Source organism: Geospiza fortis, unplaced genomic scaffold (assembly GCF_000277835.1).
Source record: "Geospiza fortis unplaced genomic scaffold, GeoFor_1.0 scaffold241, whole genome shotgun sequence".
Lineage (NCBI taxonomy): Eukaryota > Metazoa > Chordata > Aves > Passeriformes > Thraupidae > Geospiza > Geospiza fortis.
The window spans coordinates 633,023-634,202 of NW_005054491.1; the positions used below are offsets into that span (position 1 = coordinate 633,023).

The 1,180-nt window shown below is 66.5% G+C and overlaps 1 protein-coding gene across 1 annotated transcript in view; it reads right to left on the minus strand.

Annotated features, from left to right (window-relative positions):
• Positions 1–1,031, minus strand: part of R3HDM4 (R3H domain containing 4) — a 9,252-nt gene extending 8,221 nt beyond the window's left edge. Inside the window, exon 1 of the mRNA XM_031063262.1 lies at positions 1,007–1,031. Coding sequence (XP_030919122.1) covers positions 1,007–1,031 — 25 coding nt within the window. The remainder of the gene's footprint in view (positions 1–1,006) is intronic.
• Between the last annotated feature and the right edge of the window lie 149 nt (positions 1,032–1,180).

Consider the following 1,180-nt stretch of genomic DNA (forward strand, 5'->3'; position numbering starts at 1 on the left):
AGAACGCGCGGGATCGCGGCGTAGCTGCCGGTTGTCCTGGCCCCGCAGCTCCTCGGTCCGGCCCCGTGAGGCTCCTGCCGTGTGTGCCCCGCGCAGCTGGAACGGGCAAAGCCCGTGCCCGGTACGACCGCGGTGCTGCGGTGAGCTCCTTCCCTGCCGAGCTCCTTCCCTGCCGTCAGTGCAGGCGAGGTCACAGTGTGGGACTGCCCGGCCACACCGGGGCTTGAGAGCTCCGTGCTAAAGGGCTCCAGACCAGGGTGTGAGGGTTCTGCAGGGCAGAGCTGAGATCCCCTCGGTGTTTTCCAGTGGGGCAAAGCACAGATGAGCTGCTTGCAGCCTCACGTTTGCTTGGAGGCCCCCCAGGGAAGGGGAGCAAGGGGGCTGAGCCTGTTTGCCAGGGTTTCAAAGCTCTGCCTGTCCATCCCCTGGGATCTGCCCTGGGGTGCTTTGGGGCCCCTCCAGTGTGCAGCGCGGACCCCAGTGCTGCCCACACCCCATCGCGATGAGCCCGGTGCTCCCCTGGTGGGGATGTGCCTTGTCCCCTGTGGGGGACCCGGTGGATGTCCCTCCCCAGGGCCTGTTGTTATCTGCGGGCGTGGGTCCCCCGGTATCCGCTGCCTGCAGGGCCGGGCAGGGCTATCAGGTCCGGCAGGCCCCTTCCCCCTCCAGCAGCAGGCCCGGCCGCCCTATCTCATTAGCTCGAGATTAATGAGGCTCCTGCGCTGTCTTTAACTCCTTCCTGCTCGCCAGCTCCTGCCCACAGCTCCACTGACCCTCTGCTCTACTTCTCCCACAGGTTTGCGCCGACGCCTGCCGGACACTGACCCAGCTGAGGATTAGGGACACCGGCTCTGAGCAGGGGACCCTGAAAGCGCCAGCTCTGCAAGGGAAAGGGTGATGTGCCGTGCTCCAGCTGCTGCCTGCTGAGCCTGAGGAGGAGTTTTGGAGCCTGCCTGGGACAAGCAGCACCCCAATCCCAACGGGCAGCACCAAGCCTGCGACACACCGTAGCCCTTAAGCCAAGGAGACATCGGACCAAGCCTGAGAGGGATCAAGGGCCACATCCTTCCTTCCTAACCCGGTGTCAACCCCGACGGCACTGCCCTCACCCCCCGGCAGCCCCCTCCAGGGCTGCCTCCCCGTGGCGCTGCCCAGCTTTGGCCCCCAGCCCCGCTGGAGC